This window comes from Micromys minutus, assembly GCF_963924665.1.
Source record: "Micromys minutus genome assembly, chromosome: 12".
Lineage (NCBI taxonomy): Eukaryota > Metazoa > Chordata > Mammalia > Rodentia > Muridae > Micromys > Micromys minutus.
In genome coordinates this window covers 26,839,404-26,857,206 of record NC_137981.1, presented here as the reverse complement: position 1 = coordinate 26,857,206, position 17,803 = coordinate 26,839,404, and the positions used below count along the sequence as shown (strand labels likewise).

The window sequence follows — 17,803 nt, the reverse complement described above, 5'->3', positions numbered from 1 at the left end:
GCGTCTAGCCTGGATCTCTGCGTGTTAAAAACCTGGACTTGAGAGTCTGCTGAGATCTGAAAGGCTACCAATGCTCCTGTGTTAAAGGCTCGCTTGCCAGCTGGTCGATGGAATAATTGACAGGGCTGGATCATGAGGGATCTAGCCTGATTAACCAATGCATTAATCCACAGATAAACTTGCTGTTTTGTGCCTTACTAAGATGTGGACCCTAGCCGGAGAAAGTAAGTCACTCCAGGCCTTTTCTTTCACTGGACGCCCACTTTCTCTTGCTGCTTCCTAGTCAGCAGTGAGCAACCAATCCTTGCCACATGTTTCAGCCACCATGACATTCTCCCCTAACTGAAGCAGCAAAGCTAAAACACTAAAACAAAACTTTCGTTTTAAAAGTTCTTTTCCTCAAGTGTTTTGTCATAGTGACAAAAGGCTAACCCATAGGCATTCTCTGGAAATGGTGGAACATGTAAGAGTTATCGAGGCTGCTGCACAAACCTCATAGTCCCAGGACGCATTCCTAAAAGTTTTATTTCAGTGGGGGCAGAATTGGGGTTTAGAAGGAACATTTGAGACCACACCTAGAAGACGTTGGCGTAGATGATATGAAGAACACTCGTTAAGAAGGTGAGCCAAGGACACCATCTGGGCAGGGAGCAAAGCTGTTTCATCTGATTTAAGCATAGTGCTTGGAATACACCTATTTGTTCCTTCTTTCATAAACTCTTACACAGCAGCATTAGCAAGTGCCTCCAAGAGGTTTATGGTCTAACTGAGGCTGCTGTAAAGCTAAGGCGGGAAGGGACAAGCTTTCGAAAATGCAGTGAAAGGTGTCTCGCATAGGCTGCTTGGAAGAGACTAAGTCACAAAGAGGTGACCCCAAGGCTGGATTAAGGATTAAGATACATACATACATACATACATACATACATACATACATACATATTTAAATAGGTGTGTGAAAGAAGCAGTCTTTTATAATTAGGAAAAAGGCCAGCTATGCTAATGTATGTGTGTGTGTGTATATATATATATATATATATATATATATATATATATATATATATATATATATATATAAGCTTATGCATGTACAGAAAGAAGGCAAGCTATAGGACAATGCAAGGATCACCTTGTGTAAAAGCACCTAGCCGAGGACCTCAGAAGGCATTAATCAGGGATGAGGTCAGCAGCAGTGCTCCTTATCAAGTCCTAGAGAGTCACTGAAACAGGCAGTTTGGAAACACCATCAAACCTGTTAACCTCCTACAAGCAGCTTTTGTGAAAAATACCCGGGAAGAGCTTGTGAGAGATTCCGTTCTGAGGAAAAAACATCTCCCTTTGTTCTGGTTACCATTGTCAACATACATTTGACATTTAGTTTATATTGAAAAAAAATTCAGATGTTTAATTCATATGTAACCAAATAGAATAACAAACAGCAGAAAGAATCTAACACTGGAATGGAGGTCCAAGTCTAGATGAATCCAGGAGCTTCGTGAAAGGGTATCAGATACTATCCTCAGAGTGTAGTGACTGACAGGTCCACAATTAACATGCATTAAATCCACCACACAAACGGCAAGTAGAGCTGTTTGCAGGGAAAGATGCTGTAGTTCTGGGAATCATTAATCAATGGTGCAAAGGCATCGCTGGGTAACAGAATAATTACCTTCCCAGGTATTGCTGGAGGCAGGGAGGGCTCAGCAGATCACACAAGAAAATGAATCCTGCTCAAGTCGCCCTGGAGTCCCAGGGCTGTGACTTCCCTGGATCCTAGATAGATCCTGCAACTCCAAAGATCTCAGCAGAGACAGACCAGCAGGTTCACTAGAAGGAAGTCATGCCCTGGGACCTCCAGGGACAGGAATAAAGGGTACAGAGGAAACAGAGGAAAGGGAGAATGAGACTCTAAGACGCAAACATAGCTACATTATCATGTCCTGTTCTAGAAAATTTGGAAAATGTGGGAGGTATGGTATCTCGTGAAGACATGGGTAAACTTTATATTTGCTTGAGTGTATTTATATTTCGAAGTCCTCTTACCTGCATATCCCACCTCAAACTCTAGTTCCATGTCTGACAAAAGAAATGATAGACCAAGCAACCTCACAGAGGACGAGGGATAAGACTGGGAAAGAGCAGAAATAAGGTAATCATACACTGGTGATCATGGCAGACTAGAGATAAAGTCAGAATATGCTGAACACAAGGCCATCACATGTAGTGAGGATGTTCATTTCCCATTACATAATAAAACCCAGTTATGTTAGGGGAATATGTTTTTGCTTTAATCCCATGTGTGGGATATGGGGTGACTCCCCCAGTATCTGACTATGCCGTTTTGTGCTCTGGCAGGTACATGGTTTTGACAGCTGAAGATAGTTCACGTTTGGAATTCTGGGAACTCTTTACAGGGTATATATAAATGGCAGATCCCAGAGAGAGGTAGAAGCTGCTGCTCTTTCTAATGCTGCTTGCTGCTTGCTGCTTGCTAGATTGCTGGTTGCTGGTTGGAAGACCAGACTTGCCCCAAAGAACTCAACGCCCCTAATCACCAGGAAATAGTCTTAAAAGATCAACACCTTCCTTCCTCTCTAACCTTCTTATTCTCCTACCTGGGGGGGCTAGAAATGTGGAATAAGGTTTGGGAGGGAGGTAGATAAAATAACCCAATAAAATAGTCAAAAGTCCAGTTTCAATGATAGACTAGGGGTAAGACCAGGGATGAGGCCATTATAGATCAGAGCTAAGGCCACAATAGACCAGGAACTATGTCCTGGAGACCAGGCATGTGATCTATGCAAGAGGTATCAAGCACAACCTATGAAATAAATCCAAGTAATGTGTGCAAAGCACCAGTAATCAGCCTGGGTGAGACTCAGGTGTCTGCTTCCAGTTCCAGGTTGCTGATACTGGATTTCCTGCTCCCCAACCCAGCCTCTCCTTGCAGGTCCAGGATCACAAGCACTAAGTGGGAGCTGCCAATTCCAGCTTCCTCACATCTTTCTACCTTTGCTGGGATTCAAGCCCATTCTAAGGACCCCTGCTGTGTACTGTGACAGCGCCCTGCTGTGTGACAGGGAAGCCTAGAAAAACTAAAGCTTAAGTAAAAGCTCCGGGAGGATGAGGTCCCTGCTGTTTGCCTTGCCTCTATTTGGGAAAGACAGTCACTTATACACAGTCCAGATCCTAGTCTCCTGAAATGAGACCCTAAGAAGGCTGTCACTGGATGGTGCACGCATGCGCCTGAGAAAGCCATACAATGGCAAAGACAAGACTCTCAGACACAGACAATGTGTCAAGGATTTCTGTTGGCTGCAAGAGGTTGGAACTGTGATTCCTCTGGGCCAGGCCTATAAATCTCAGAGCTTACCCAGAGTTGTGCTCAGGATAGGCTGACCCCCCAGTACCACCCAGTTGGTCTTGGAAAAATAACACTTGGGTGTCTATAGAATTTTCCCAGAAGCTGAAAGATGTGCATTTGGGTGAGAAGTGTGCACAGGGGCTTACCCAGAGTAGCAGGTTGTAACTCAAAGCTATCCTCTGAATCCCACCTTTGTAGGCTAGATGGCTGCTCTGAGGTGGCCTGACTTCTGGAGAGCTTCCTGGATCATCTAGTTAGGCAAAGATGAGCTCTGGCTCCAGCAGAGATTAGCAACAGAAGAGAAGAAAAAAGCTGGGTGAGGCAGAAGCAGAGACTCACTAGTAAGAAAGGTTTGACACACCTCTGCTTGCTGGTTAGAAAGATGAAAAGAGGGGACCACGGGCTAGGGATGCATGCCTTTCTCAAGAAGCTGAGTGTGACTCAGCTGACAGCCATCAACCCTCACACACTCATAGGCATGGACCAAAGTCTGCTGGCATCTGAATAAACCCGGAAGAGAATGGATTCCCAGAGTCTCCAGAAGGATCCCTAGCCACCGGCAGCATCCCTATACCTGAGGTTCTACCTGAACCAGCAGAGCCAGCCCCAAAGTGTGAATTCCCCAGGGAGTTAATGTGTATTGTTTCAAGTCACTAAGTTCATGTCTGGATGTTAGCAATGGAAAACTAAAATGAAGCATTGCAGGTTTGGGCATCTTTCATACTTATTTATTTTTATTGCAATTATTGATTTATTTTATTTCACTTTATGTTGGACCTAAACTTTAGAACTCTGTGCCTAAACATTTTTTGTCTTTCTAAGTAACCTTTCTTAATTATATTATTGTTGCAATCTGAAGCTAATACGCATCCCCGTGTCCAGGCCAGGACATGTCCGATAGCTTGAGTTGCCCAAACATCACATACTAGGAGCCAAAATTTTGTGTCCACCAACTCTGGCATGTCTCCCAGGATTGCACATACTTCTTCTCTATACAATCCTTTGATTCATGACATTAAATACAACTCAACCCACATACTCCTAGGCCTGAGTGATGACCAGGGAACGTACTGTAGGCGTGTAAAAACATAGTACCTAACCAGGTGTGGGTGTACCTTTAAGGGTGGCCAGATTTTGATCTGAGGCCCAGGAACTTCTACAAGGTCAGGTGAAGCATTTAGAAGACATTTTATACAATAGTTCACTAGCTTAAGTCTCATCTTATAGATGTTTTCACATAGGGCATATAGGAGATCATAGAAATTAGGAGCCTGCCCCCTCTGCTCATTTTAAATGCAGTGAGCAGGTGTGTACATTATTGAAGATTCCCTATATGAGTGATGTCATCCCCTTTCTGTGCCGTCAGACAGTCTTAATGGATTACTGAGGCTCTACCAATGTGTTTGTTACCTTTTCTCCATCAAGAAGCTCTTGTAAAATGATTTGTCTTTCCCGGCATAATTCCAAGAAGTCTTCTGAGTTCAGACTTTCATGCAAAGCAGGAAAGAAGGTCAGCTGTGTGCAATCCACTCCCACCTCATCTGGCCTGCTCTCGGCTTCTTCTGTTGTCAGCTCATCTGCAGTCATGAAAACTGAACACGTTGTCTTGGTGTGAGCCACATGACACAGTGGGAAACATACAATGTGAGCCTTTGTCACTGAGAGGGACTGTGAGGCTCCGGTATAGAGGTGGTCGGTGTACCCTTCCACTGTTCTGAGAAATAATGTAGCCGCCTGACCTGAGTTATAGCTCCAGTGCCTGCAAGCTGATTCAACTCAGGTGCCCAGCCCTGGCTCCTCTACAGCTATCAAATAGATGCAAGTCAACATTTTAGAGTTCATTCTCACGGATCAATGGAGTATTTCTCCTTAGATACATCTAGAATGTGCTCCTCCTGAACCTATTTGTTCTCTCTTCTCCAAGGGGCAGCAACTCCATCAACAAACCTTTCTACTCAGGCAACAGGGATCCAGGCTTGATAGTGCAGAGATGCTGTCACCTATCACTGAGGAGTGGTCACTGGCCACCCCTAAGATCCATGGAACTCACAGGCTGAAGGTGTGAGTTCAAAAGATACAACTTTGCTGCTCAAAAGACAGTCATAAGTGAAAACACAAAATTGAAACTCTCTCTCTCTCTCTCTCTCTCTCTCTCTCTCTCTCTCTCTCTCTCTCTCTCTCTCTCTCTCTCTTTCTCCCCCTCCTCTCTCTCATGTGTGTGTGTGGCCTAGATTTCTAATAAGTCAAAAGTGACTCAACATATTGTCTTTAAGCCTGATGTACAAGATGACAGTCACGTAGTTTGTGTTTTGTAATAGAAGAGTTCAATGTGAACGTATTAAATATCTATACCATCCATTTTTATTCTAAGACATATTATTATCCATTTACATGTTTTGATCACATATTAAACATCTATTTGAATTGATTTAAGGCATTGTAAATATCTACCCAATATATCAGATAGATGAGCCACCCATACTTGTTGTTCTAAGCTTACTAAAACTAACACTCACAGAGGTCTGGGTCTGAAGTAAACCTCCTTCATTCTGAAGCACAGTACTGTTCTCATCATCCTTTTTCTACACACACACACACACACACACACACACACACACACACACAGCAATATCTTTAGTGAGGTAGTAAATGAAATTAGCAATGTGTTTAATTACGGAAAAGAAAAAGGAAAGTTTATAAACTGGATACCTTGGTTTCCAGCATTTGTCTGAGAAACACCACCCTTTCGGTCTTGGCTCTCCTGAAATAGGATGAGAGAGAAGAGAAAATAAACCCCAGACATTGTTTGTGCCCAATTCCTTTCCACAAATTCACAGATAAATGTGTAATCCCCTCAAGTTACTCCAGACTCAGACCCAAGAGCAAGAATAAGCTAAACCCTACAGGATCGTGTAAAAAGGCAAGTGTTTATTGTTTCTGAGTAAAAGCTGAGACTGCAGTCTTTCTTTAAGTGGGATTTACAGTAATTACCAAAGGAGGTGCAGGGTGGGACTAGACAGCACACTGGATATCTACATGTGGTCAGCCTAAAGAGGATCTGGGCTAGCCAGCAAGCCATAGGGACCAGTAACCAAGTTTCGGAGCCAAGCTTTAACATGGTTGCCCACATAGCAAACAAGATAATTTTCTCCTGCCCCCAAATCCTAAAGAATGATTTGAGGAAAAAATACTACAGGCTCCCAGTCATTGATGACAGTTAAAATACAAGTGTCTACTGCTGAATAAATTAAATAAAACTTTCTCATTAAGTTTTCAGAGGGGGGCTTAATATGAATTAAGATGCTGGGGTAACAGACTGAAAAACAGAACTAACACCACATCTTGGAGTGGATGATGTAAAAATACATAGCACCCCAATGTTCCTGGGGGCTGTTGTAAATTAAATTATGAATTTTCGATGAGGATATGAAAAACTATTGCCAGTATTTTTTTTATCCACTATAAAATAGATTCAAATGACTTCTGCCCCTTAAAATGAAGAAAATATGTTTCTGACGATCTAGTTGTATGAGGTTCAGGGCAACCAACTCACAGGGCTGGCCAGATCCCTCCACTTAGAGGCCAATACAGCCGAGGGCTGTACAGACTAAGCAAGTCACTGGTCTGAGCTTGCAGAATTGCTGAGCTTAGGTTTTATTCATCGTAAACTTATTACAGGATTGGTTTGGGCAATAAGTAATGAGAACAGATACCAAGTGCTCAATGACAAGAGACTCATGTGAGCAGAGAGTGGCTAATGCCAGGCAGGATGCTCCTGAATTTCTTGAGCAGCCTTCTGATAAGTATAACCCATTCACACATTCCCCCACCTATTCATGTACCCATTCATCCAGGCTTTGGGGGGCAGGGTTACTGCCTCCCTTTTTTTTTTCCTGCTAAATTACTTCAAGGACCCAGCTTGAGGTTTCTCCTGACTCATCTAGGTGCAGTCTGTCTTCAGTGGTGAGGGGAGGGAAGTGGAGAACACATAGCCACTTCCCTGCATACTTCACACTATAGCCAATACTCACCGTGCACCCTCCTGGCTTCAGGGCCTCCCATGGAAACAATCGCCTGATGCGTTTCCTCATGCGAGCTGGTCCTTCCCTCCTATCCAGTTCCCAGTGGGAGCAGCATGGGGATTCTGTTGCTTGTCCCCACAATCCCAGCTCCCCAAAGAGCTGTTCCTGCATCCTGGCCCAGGCTGCAGCTGCCTTGATGCTACCACTTTTCCTCCTCTGCAAAGCAGAAATGCAATACGACGCTTAGACACCTTCCCCTTGCAAGCCTGCCCCAAAGTTCCTATGGTGGTTATTGGAGAAATATGGCCCTCTATGTAGCTTTCAGGATTGTATAGCATCCTCTCTAGAGCCAGGACCAGGAAGGAGGAGAAAGCTATTTTTCTGGTTCCAGATCATTTAGGTTTGGGTGGGAAAGGAGAAAACTGTGCAGCCTTTGGCCTCCTCGTCACAGACTTCGTGGGACTGGGCAGGCAGTAGTGAGGCCCAAGGACATAAGGTTTCCACATGTGTTTTTCACTTCCCTATTTTCTGCTACCATGAAGCTTGAGCTTTTAAAAAACTCCATTGACACCCCACACTGTTTTTGTAGGTCACGCTAAGGTTTCACATTATGCCTATCAAAGAAACAATTTAGTTTAGTGTTTGAACAGCAGGGTTAACTTCAAATGAACTGTTGTAGTTTTTCAAATATTTGACATCATTTTTCCTAAATGTACATTTCTCAGAAAATGGACAAGTATAGATAGTAATAAAAGCAACAGATGTTTAAAAATACATAAACAGACAAAAAAGGTACAGGTGTGTTAGGCCACATTTTGGGCATAATGCTCTCTGAAACCCAGGCATAGGAAGTGTGTTTGGCTCTCTACCTCCACAGGGCACTTTCCCCTGAGCAAGGATGGCCCTGCAGACATGTTGTTGACACTGAGAGAGGCTTTGGACAAACTAGAAAGTGATCTTGTTTCAGAATGAGGTTCTGTGAGCAGAGGGAGCTAACCCCAGACTCACCCTTTTATCTATGTGCCCTCAAACTCATTGATAATCTCACACGTGTGTGTTTGTGCAAATGCATGAGAGGAAGGTAAAGAGTGAGAGAAAGCTAGGCAGACAGACAAAGGGAAAGAGGGAGAGAAAGAGAGAGGGGAGATAAAGAGTGAAAGGAGGGGAAGAGGTGGGGAGGGAGAGGGGAAGGAAGGTAGAGTCAGTAAGCAGGGGCGAGGGGGGGAATGAATGCTGTCCACTTGGGTAGAGCTCTGTTTGAAGCCTGCCTTTCTCCATAGATCCTCATCATTTTATCAGTTGAAAAAGTCAGTTAGAGTTGATGCTCTGGCCCAGCTCCTGAAAGAGCTATGCAAAGAATTAATGAGTCAGAGACTGAAAACAGAGAGAAAGGAAACAGTCCTTCAGTCCTCGGTGAGCCCCGAGGAGAGTATGGCTCTCACATAAAAAGAGCAAGGGTATTTGGGGGGTGACCAGCACCTTGCAAAGAGTTTTAGGAGGCTCAGGAAGGTTCAGGTACACCTGTCCATCATAGCAAGGGTCCAGCATGGGAATAGAATGGTCTGGGCACAAGACAAAAAGAATGAGAGCCGTTTCTGCAGAGAAGACAACAAAAAGGGCTTGGATTAAGTAGAGGGTTGAATGAACACATCAAAGAGGAGGGAGGAGTGGTAGCTGAACTTTTACAGCTAACAGAGATGTGGCAAGGGAGTCTCTATCAGAGATGACAGTGCGGGGTTGACCTCCAGGGCACTGGGTGGTATGGTCAGAAATGCTCTGCGCTCCCCCCATCTCTGGGGACCTCTAAGTGATTGGGAAAGTGAAGGCTGGAGGAGAACTGTTATTGGGAGCTCTGCAGTGTGGCCCCGACTACACCTCCTTGGGAGAGGGTCTCCTTGGGAGCACAGTGATTTTCAATGTTCCTGACATGTGACCCTTTAATATATTTCCTCATGTTGTGGTGACGCCCAACCATACAACTATTTCTTTGCTATTTCACAACTATAATGTTGCTCCTGTTGTGAGTTGTAATATTAATATTTGATATTCAGGAGATATGATCCCAAAGAGGATACAACCACAGACTGAGAAGCAATAACTTATCAGAAGCTGACCCTTCATAAACATCAGATTTCAGAATACTGACTTCTGCCACAATTTGAGTTTATCCCAGGAGTCAGGGCTCACACCTTTAATCCCAACCCTTGGGAGGTAAATGCAGGTGGATCTTTGTGGGCCTACGGTGGCCTGTGTGGTCTACATAGGGCATTTCAGGCCAGGCAAAAGGCTTCATAGCAAGACTCTGTCTGCAAACACACTAGAAGTTGAGCCTGACCTTTGTGGATGTGTGTGCTGAGAAAGTGTGCTGGCCCTCAGAAAAGTGGGGTGAATACTACAGACCCCATTATCTCTAGCAGACAGTGATTACATTTGCATTCCTCTAAATATTGAAACAGTTTAAATATTTAAAGACTTGGAAACATAAAATATTTTCAAAAATGCTGACTTTTTGAATAATAATAAAAAGAAACCTAACCAACAGTAATTCACACACATTTTTCAAGTACTTTCTGAACATGAGTCAAGTCCCGCTTATGAAACTGAGCCAGGCTGGCATTTCAGGAGACTGGTGCCTCCCTTCTGGGCTGGCATTGCTATTGAGACCTGGTCTTACCCACAGAACTTTTGACTTTGCAGAGTCAGCGAAACTCAGAATACCCAGATAGCTGCTCTCTCTCTAGACAGAACTTAATGGCCCAGGTTCTCAATATATATCTATATATCTCGAGATCCTGATTTAAAAAAAAATGTTTACATCTTCCCTCTGCCTCAAAATGACCTGGGTGTGAAGAGGGTCTCTCTAAAATAAAGAATGCAACGCAACCTCACCTATTCTCCCTTTCAGTGATAACTGAACAACATGTTAGCAGCATTGTTCACATCAGACAAAACGAGCGAGGCCGTCCCGAGGATGAACTGATATCCGAGGGTCTGTCTCACAGTCACAGACAGTACCCAAAACGTCAGAAGCCACCCCCCAGCTATGTAAAGCAGTCTGTAGTATGTAAGGTAAAACGCTCATGCCAAAGTCATGGTCCAAACCTTAATACTTGATATTCTGGCTGATCCCCGTGACATATTCTGAGGGCCCACCTCAAACCTGTCTCTCACACCTGCAGGGTTTGATGTCTGACTCAATTGTAAAGTGTGTAGCTGGGTGTAGGCTACAAAGCACAGAAAATTCTAATCACAGGGCAGGCCTGGGCTGCCAAGTCTGTGACATAGGCCAGAAGATCTTCTGGGCTCTGTATCTCAACCTCTGGACCTCCCCCTTCCACACCTGTGCACACCTGTGTGCTAACGATTTCCTTCCCCTACTGAGCTTTCACAGCAGAACATCCCTGTTCCAGCCTTGCCACCCTGTCCTGTAGATTTTTCTTCACCCTTGGTCTCCCTACTGCATTTGAAATGCCTTCAAGGCAGAGTAGAAGCATTATAAGTGCTGTATTTTCAGCACAGGGCATAGGCTTTGGCATAGACACATTCCTCTGTAAATAAAAGATTGATAGGCGTGGATATTGCATGCCATGCTCACTTAAAATGTTCTATTTTTAAAAACCAATTAATACCAGAATTCTTAGCCATTATATAATCATATGTGGACTATCCATTTTCTCCCAGTCACAAGCCAAGGACCTAATCTTTGCTCATTCGATCTTCATACTTAGGAAATATCTAGAAAGAGGAAAGCCTAGGGCTCAGACAGAACTGTGTGACCTGAGTGTGATCTGCTTTGACTGTGCAGAGGCCACACCTGCACATGTCCTTCACATATCTAAACTCGCCCTTACTGGTGACAGCCCTCTGCATTTAGAGTCAAAATTCCAATGTGACAGGAACATCCTGTGCTTTGCCCCCAGCTTCATCTTCACTCAGTGTCTCCTGGTCCAGGCTTTCCGCCACTTCTTCTAGCTAATCAATGGTATCCAGTGCCTTCCTCCCTCAGGACCTTCACATGCATTTCTCCCTAGACAAAACACTTTTCTAAAAACATTTCACCCCACATATTCCTCTATAGATCTCAGCTTAAACGTTCTCTTACAGACAAAACATCAGGGTAGTCCAAATTAGATTCTTCCTTTTGTTAAAAGTTCTTCTTTCCTTGCCAAAACCACACACCAGGCAACAACTCGCTACTGAGCTTGAGTGTTATCTAATAATATGAAACTTTCCCTTATAGTGAAGCCATCCAAATATAAGACCCACTTCGGTGTTTTGTGATGATGCCTCTAGCTCCCAGCAGGCTTTGAGGCACCCTGGGATCTCAGCATTCGCCTGCTACCTGGTGAGTGAGCTCAGGTGTGAACAGTAACAGGGGCCAGCCCCTGTGTTGCTTAGCTGTGGGTGCTGTGCCCACTGCTTGAGCCAAGAAGGGTGAGCCCTTCAATGATGAGCAGGTTGTTGAATTTTGTTCTCTAAAATGTAAAACAAAGACCCTTTGATTTTTTTCTCCTCTTTCTCTCTTCCCTTTTTTCTGTTAATTCATGGTGACTCCAAGCATACTCCGCAGTATGAAGGGTATGCTTTGTTTCTTACCTGCACATAGTCCTTGTATATAGATGCATACAGCTCCTGTCCTTTCCTTCTGTAATTCTCTATACAGGACACAAAATCCTGGAGAAGAGAAAGACAGCCACAGCTTAGTGATATTTGGGAGACTGGGATACACGCCTCCAGTCTGACTGGTTGCCACAAGAAATGATGTTCAAGATTCTGCTGGCAAAGAGTCAGTCTCATGACTAATGATTTCGTCTGTGCTGATCTACCAACAAAGACACGTTCACAGCTACACTTGTGTGTCCCTTTCTTTTTCAACCATGATAGGTTCAGCCTTCCTCTTTAAAATAAACACCAAAATTTAGCTTTGGGTTATCTGCTTTACCGCAGTAGAGAGGGAGCCAAGACTTGATCCACAGTCCTGAGAAGAAATAAAACTCACTAATGCTTGCCTAATATTGATGTTTTTGCATCTTTTCTTGAGATGTTTGCATATTTAAAAATAGAACAGGAGGCTGGGCCACTAAGTAGAAAGTAGGTAGAAGATAGCCAAGTTTAGTAGGGTTTATGGCTGCAAGGGGGTGGGGGTGGCTGGAGAGTTAATCTCTAAGTCCACCAAGAAGTCCAGACACAGTAAAGCTCTGGGAAACACAGTAAAGGGCAGTAAAAAGAATCACAGCAGCCTTTCTGCATCTGTGAACTCCTGTGGCAGGTGCTAAGGAGCAGGGTGGGATGGAGAAGCTGAGAAAGAAGGAGCAGGGTGGGATGGAGAAGCTGAGAAAGAAGGAGCAGGGTGGGATGGAGAAGCTGAGAAAGAAGGAGCAGGGTGGGATGGAGAAGCTGAAAAGGGCTGCTTATTCTGTAGACATCTGTAGAATGAACACGTAAAAAGGGGGTTTCTGATAGGTTTTAATTCTCAAACCCAGTGGTGTAATAGTCCATGTGCCTGCTAAGATGGGAAGTCTACCTACAGCATTTCTAGGTACCCAGACAGCTGATGGCTGTTTCAGGGAGTAGTGATTATGTAGTCAGCATGCTTGTGAGCCAAACTAGTGGCTTCTGACACACATAGCACTGTTTTTATTGGAGAGAATGACTGATGGACAAAACAACAGTTATTACCATTTAGTCTTTGGCAGATATTCTCTTGAAAATGACCCCACTAAATAAGCCATCTCCAGTAAAACAAGTGGTAGCATTTGTTACCAAATGTGACCATAACCGCAAGGTGAAGTGTCGGGATACTGGAAAGCCCTGCTCTTCCCCTGCAAAGGTCAAGTGCTGCAGTTTCCCAGCAGCCAGGGGATTTTCTGGTTAGGCAGCTGGTGACTTGAGCATGCCCTTTCTATACTGTGTGTCCTAGGGTGTTTATTTCTTTGGGAAAACACCATGACCAAAATCAGGCTGGAAGGAAGCATTTTGTTCACCTTACAACTCTCAGGTCACACTCTGTCACGGAGGGACATCAGTGCAGGACACAAGGCAGATACCTGGGTCCAGAACTGAAGCACAGGCCATGGGAGAGCACTATTTACTGGCTTGCTTCACCACAGCTTGAGCACCCAGAAACTTATGCCCTGGGGTAACACTTTGCACAGTGAGCTCAGCACCCCCCCCCCATCATTAAACAAGAGAATGCTCTACAGATTCATTTACAGGCCAATATTATAAAGGTGGTTCTTATCTTTTAAACTAGGGTAAATCTAGATTTTATTTATTCCAGAGTCAGCAGTGTTGAATAGTGTGTTTTCCATGTTTCTGGCTGTAACACATTTGCTTAACTGTTCCATTGTAAATATTCTCTTGTAAAACCCCTTTCAGTACCAAGGTTTCAACCTGGACCTACCTTTTTTTTTCCCTTTCTTCCTTCCTTGCTTCCTTTCCTTTCATTCTTCCTTTCTTCCTTCCCTCCTTCTTCTTTTTTCCTTTCTTTCATTCTTTTTTTTTATTGAAAATGTTTTTTTTCCTCACTTAATCTATCCTGATTAAGGTTTCCAGTTTCCTTCCATCTACTCCTCCAAGTTCCTCCTCCCCTCACACCCAGATTCATCTCCTTTTTCTCTCCCATTCTAAAACAAACTGACTTCTAAAGGATAATAATAAAATAAAATAAAACAAAGCTAATACATTGGAGTTGGAGAGCACAAACAGAAGGAAAGAAGCCCAAGAGAGGGCACAAGAAAGAAAGACCCACACAGTCACACACTCTGGATCCCACAAAACAGTACACTTGAAGCCCCTGCAGGTCCTGTGCCCTCCTGTCTCCTGTCTCTGATGAGCACTATGTCTTTTGAGCATGTTGATTCAGAGTTTCTTTTGTCTTCCATCCTCTCTGGCTCTTACATTGTTCTTTCCACCTAGAGGTGGTTTTTTTTTTTTTTTTTTTGTTTGTTTGTTTTTTTGTTTTTGAGGTTTCCTCCCAGATATGTCTAGGTTTATGTGGAGTTGACAAAAAACCTACTGGCACACTGAGTAATGAAATGCTTCAACAACTGTGAAATGCAACTCAGGAGAGCAGTATTTAATGTATGTGACACCCATGCTATAACATAGTTCCAAAATACAATACGGATTAAAGTCTCTCTTGTTTATGCAACACAGAGACAAACAACTTAATATTACAAAGTAAAACTATTTCACTGACTAAGACTTTAGGTGAGCTTTAAAAACATTGCTATTTATTGTGTCTTGGTGTACTAGGAAAGGAAAATGCCTGTATTCCCTGAAAAGTCAATTGTTACCTTCCCCCCCAAAGCACACAGTTAGACATTCAATCAAAGGTATTTATTAAAATATAAAATAACAAATTTTCTCAGTATTTTTGTTTTAACACTGTAATTATTAAGTTACCTTTTATATTTACAAACAGTAGATTTCTAATTAGTATTTCAAGCTAATTAATAAATGTATTATCTTTTAAAATTCTGGTTTAATTTCTTTGACAATAAATGCCAATATTTATAACCTATGTAAACAAACCTTTTGGTTTGACTTTTTAATAATTTTTAAGGACGTGAGGCATTTCTGAGACTGAAAATCTTGAGAACTCCCTTTTCCACACAGAAAATCAATTGCTGCTGCATACAAGAATGTCATTGAATCTCACAGACATAATTTGAAGAGAAAGAAGCCTACAAAAGAATATATATATATATATTCTTTACTTATATAAAATTTAAAATGTGGGAAAATAACAGATAAAATTCAGTGTGAGGAGAGATGCAGAATTTGGGGCTGAGCGGTTGTGGCAGGAATGGGGTGGCTAGGGAGGCTATGGGACCCTGAGGCTGAGTGGTCGTGGCAGGAATGGGGTGGCTAGGGAGGCTAGGGGACCCTGAGTGCTGCTAACTTTTGATCGGGGTGGCAACCATATGCTCTCTTTGTTAAAATGCTTGTTTTATATGCTCGTTGTTTGGACATTTTCCCTGTATATTATGTTCCAATAAAATAGAAAGGTATTTTTTGGGAAACTGGGAAAACGATATAGTTTTAAAGTTCAGTTCTGGAACTGGAGTAATGAGTGTAGGCTGGTATCTTTCTTTTATCTTTTTTAATTTTGTTTGCAAAAATTTCAATATTTCTGTTATAACATTTGTGGGCATTTACAAGCGAAACAATGCTTTTGAGCAACACTTGCGGCACAAGCGTTGACCAGCAACCAACTGGTTCACCGAAGACAAACAAGAGTGCCAGTTCTTCTGAACACAATGCTTTAGGAACATAAATTAGGAATGGGGTACTCTCAGGGACCCTTGAGAAAAAGCAGATGCTTTCCGATAAAAACTTTGGACCTGTCAGAAAGAGCAGAACAACGTCTGACTGCCTTCGGGCTGCAGGGGGAGAAATGGGCCCAGGCACACCTACTTCAGCAAGAAGATAGAAACGGCTTTGCGTTGGTCTAGAACTGCAGGAAGTGAGTGTGGAGGCAGATAGCGGGGACTTAAGACACCTTGGTTTCTGGCCTTTGGCAGCCAGACTACATGAATAAATCAATGAATCTTTCTAGAACATCATGTGTAACATTGCCAGCATCTCCTTGGTCTATCGGCTAAGCTGGTAGGAAGCTGAAATGGGGCTATGGAATGGAAGTACATGGTAAACTCACTCTCAAAGAAAGTGTGGGTATAAATTACCAGAATTATAAATACGATCAGTTGGGAGAAAAAGAAAAAGATTTAGTTACTCTCTTCAAAGGTACATTCATGGAAAACTCTGGCATTTGTCTACAGCTGTCTTATGCTTAACCAAGAGGAATCCCAGTGAGGATCCTGTATTGATGCTGTAGTAGAAGCCAGAGCCCTCAAACCAGACTAATGAGCCATTTCAATGAACATTGGCAAGTAAAGAAATGTGGACAAAAGGGTAGACTGTGGGACACATTACAGCTTCTGAGACATGTTTTCTATGATGCTTGTTTTGTTTATTTTTATAGTTTTTATCTTCTTTTGTGGGGACGTTGGAAGGGCAGAGGGTGGATGCGAAGGGACAGGGAGATGAGTGGGACTGGGGTGCGTGATGTGAAATTCACAAAGAATCGATCAAAAGTTAAACAAACACACCAGTGCCCCGTGTGTAGCAGCTGTGGCTGAGGCTGTCCATGCTCCTGAAAAGACTCGCACTCACGTCTAGAGTCACCTCTATTGTGAAACACACAAACGATCACTAAAAGTTAGTTTCCAGCCTCTGTAGTGTAAGGTGAACCTCACGCCTGGCTTGTAACTGGAGACACAAAACCTCAGGCGATGTGTGACCCAGAAGAGGAAAACCTCCTGACCCCAAGTCCAGACCAGGCTTTGTGGATACCGCCTACTCCTCAGTCTCACCACAGAGGTCTACAGGAAAGTCTGATTTAATCCACCCTTTTCTCATTTTTAGCCTCTTTTGATTTGATGCTTTTTGTGGTTACCCTGGCAACAGTTTTAGGATGGAATTGGTGACAGTAAGACTGGATGTAGGGTATTCTTTGAAGCTACTATCATGGCAACACAGGGGAAAATCTACATGATGGAAAAACATCAAGTTCAAGGACCACCAGTAAAAAATGTTTGTAGGAGTTGGTGACTATATGAGAGGGCAGGGGTAACTTTAAAGTTTCTGGTTTCTTGCTCATTAAATTAAATTAAATCTGATAACCTTGGAAAATAATAGAGGAGATTAAAAAACATGAGAGATTGTACAGTGTTTTTTTTTTTTGTTTTGTTTTTTTTTTTTTTTTTTTTTTTTTTTGTCTGTTTGTTTGGTTTTGTTTTTTAAGACAGCTGGGGCTTCCCAGACAAAAGCTCAGGAAAGTGAATTAGGTCAATATGGGCTTGTGATTTATTAGCAGTCAGGGATTAGTTAAGCCTCCATACATGATACCTCAGAAGAACAAGGTGGGTACTGACGGGGGGGGGGGGGGGGGGGGGGAGTCCGAAACCTGGAGAACCCTAGCAGGTTCAGATAAAGGCTCAGATATTTGTAAAAGAAACCAAAGGAAAACCTTGATTAAAACCAAGGATTCAAGCTCAGAGAAGAGAACACAAGCAGTTAGGTGAGGCCGGGAAACAAAGGAGTCCGCACTTAGCGGCTGCGGGGCATCCGGAAGATCGACTCCATCAGCCATAGCTCAAGTAGTGACTGAACAGAGGATGTGGACATAGCAAATACAAACAACACATCTGAGAAGCTTGACTCTGCAAGAGAAGAGAAATGAAGATGGGGACAGGGTCACAGGCTCCAACGGGTAGGATAAGACAGACTCTCGGGCACTCTAGGAGTCAACCAAGTGAAGAACAAAAACTTTAAATCCACACTCTTACATATACAGTGCTATGTAGTTAGGTCTGTGATGATTTGCCTATTCAGAATATTTGGAGATTTCTTT

The 17,803-nt window shown here is 43.1% G+C and overlaps 1 protein-coding gene across 1 annotated transcript in view; it reads right to left on the bottom strand.

The window, feature by feature from the left end:
- The window catches only part of WDFY4 (WDFY family member 4), a gene marked incomplete at its 5' end in the record, with an annotated part of 200,092 nt that overhangs the window by 71,749 nt on the left and 110,540 nt on the right, over window positions 1–17,803 (bottom strand). The window contains 4 exons of the mRNA XM_080926733.1: window positions 4,772–4,938; window positions 6,071–6,122; window positions 7,393–7,599; window positions 11,980–12,057. Coding sequence (XP_080782859.1) covers window positions 4,772–4,938; window positions 6,071–6,122; window positions 7,393–7,599; window positions 11,980–12,057 — 504 coding nt within the window. The remainder of the gene's footprint in view (window positions 1–4,771; window positions 4,939–6,070; window positions 6,123–7,392; window positions 7,600–11,979; window positions 12,058–17,803) is intronic.